General features: G+C 46.1%; 1 gene segment (V, D, J or C); it reads right to left on the minus strand.

Moving 5' to 3' along the window:
* Positions 1-746: 746 nt before the first annotated feature.
* On the minus strand, positions 747-1,356 carry LOC129621970 (T cell receptor alpha variable 9-2-like). The segment is given in 2 exon segments: positions 747-1,153; positions 1,275-1,356. Coding segments are annotated over 2 exon segments (453 nt in total).

Here is a 1,356-nt window from a genome sequence, read left to right on the forward strand (position 1 = left end):
TGGCTTAAAGCTCAACATTCAGAAACTAAGATTATGGCATCTGGTTCCATCACTTCATGGCAAATAGATAGGGAAACAGTGGAAACAGTGTCAGACTTCATTTTGGGGGGCTCCAAAATCACTGCATATGGTGACTGCAGCCATGAAATTAAAAGACATTTACTCCTTGGAAGGAAAGTTATGACCAACCTAGATAGCATATTCAAAAGCAGAGACTTTTCTAACAAAGATCCTTCTAGTCAAAGCTATGGCTTTTCCGGTGGTCATGTATGGATGTGAGAGTTGGACTGTGAAGAAAGCTGAGCGCTGAAGAATTGATGCTTTTGAACTATGGTGTTGGAGAAGACTCTTGAGAGTCCCTTGGACTGCAAGGAGATCCAACTAATCCATTCTAAAGGAGATCAGTCCTGGGTGTTCTTTGAAGGACTGATGCTAAAGCTGAAACTCCAGTACTTTGGCCACCTCATGCGAAGAGTTGACTCATTGGAAAAGACCCTGATGCTGGGAGGAACTGGGGGCAGGAGGAGAAGGGGACGATAGTGGCTGAGATGGCTGGATGGCATCACCGACTCGATGGGCATGAGTTTGAGTAAGCTCCCGGAGCTGATGATGAACAAGGAGGCCTGGCACATTGCGGTCTATGGGTTCGCAAAGGTCGGACATGACTGAACGACTTAACTGAACTGAACTGATGGGGAATATTCACTTCTTATTCTTATGCTTTAGCCATTTGTATGTTTTTTGCATCAACCAGAGACCAAGAGACAAACAACCATAGGCTCTGTTGGAGCCACAGTGGATCCAGGCCCCATTGCTGCTCTGAGTTTGTGCTCAGCTCCCCCTGCAGTTTCTGTCACTGTGTCACTCAGAGCACAGTAGTACACAGCCGAGTCTGACTCTTGGACTGAGGCTTTCTCCAAGTGGAAGGAGGTGGTTTCTGTATTGTATGTGGCTACAAAACCTTTGTTGGTTTCCTTGTCGTTGGCCTTCATGGCTTTCAGGAGGAGCTCTGGACCTTCTCCAGGATACTGGACATACCAGAAAAGAGTGGGGTACCCGGTGGCTGAATAAGTACAGTTCACAGTCAAGGTAGCCCCTTCCAAAAGGGTCACTTGGCCGTCCATCTGGCTCACTGAGTCTCCACGGGTTTGTCCTAGGGGAAAATAATAGTTCTCTGTGATCTTGGGCATAAAACTCTGGGATAAAATTACGCTTAAAGGTTTTGTTGACATAACAGAAGATAGAATCCAAATTTTTAGAGGGGTTTTGCTTACCGAGCAGAAAGAGTATCACAGTCACTAAGCCTGGAGAAGAGCTCATCTCTACAGTGTCTCCTGAATAACGTTCTTGACTCTT

This window comes from Bubalus kerabau, chromosome 10 (genome assembly GCF_029407905.1).
Source record: "Bubalus kerabau isolate K-KA32 ecotype Philippines breed swamp buffalo chromosome 10, PCC_UOA_SB_1v2, whole genome shotgun sequence".
In the NCBI taxonomy this organism is placed as follows: domain Eukaryota; kingdom Metazoa; phylum Chordata; class Mammalia; order Artiodactyla; family Bovidae; genus Bubalus; species Bubalus kerabau.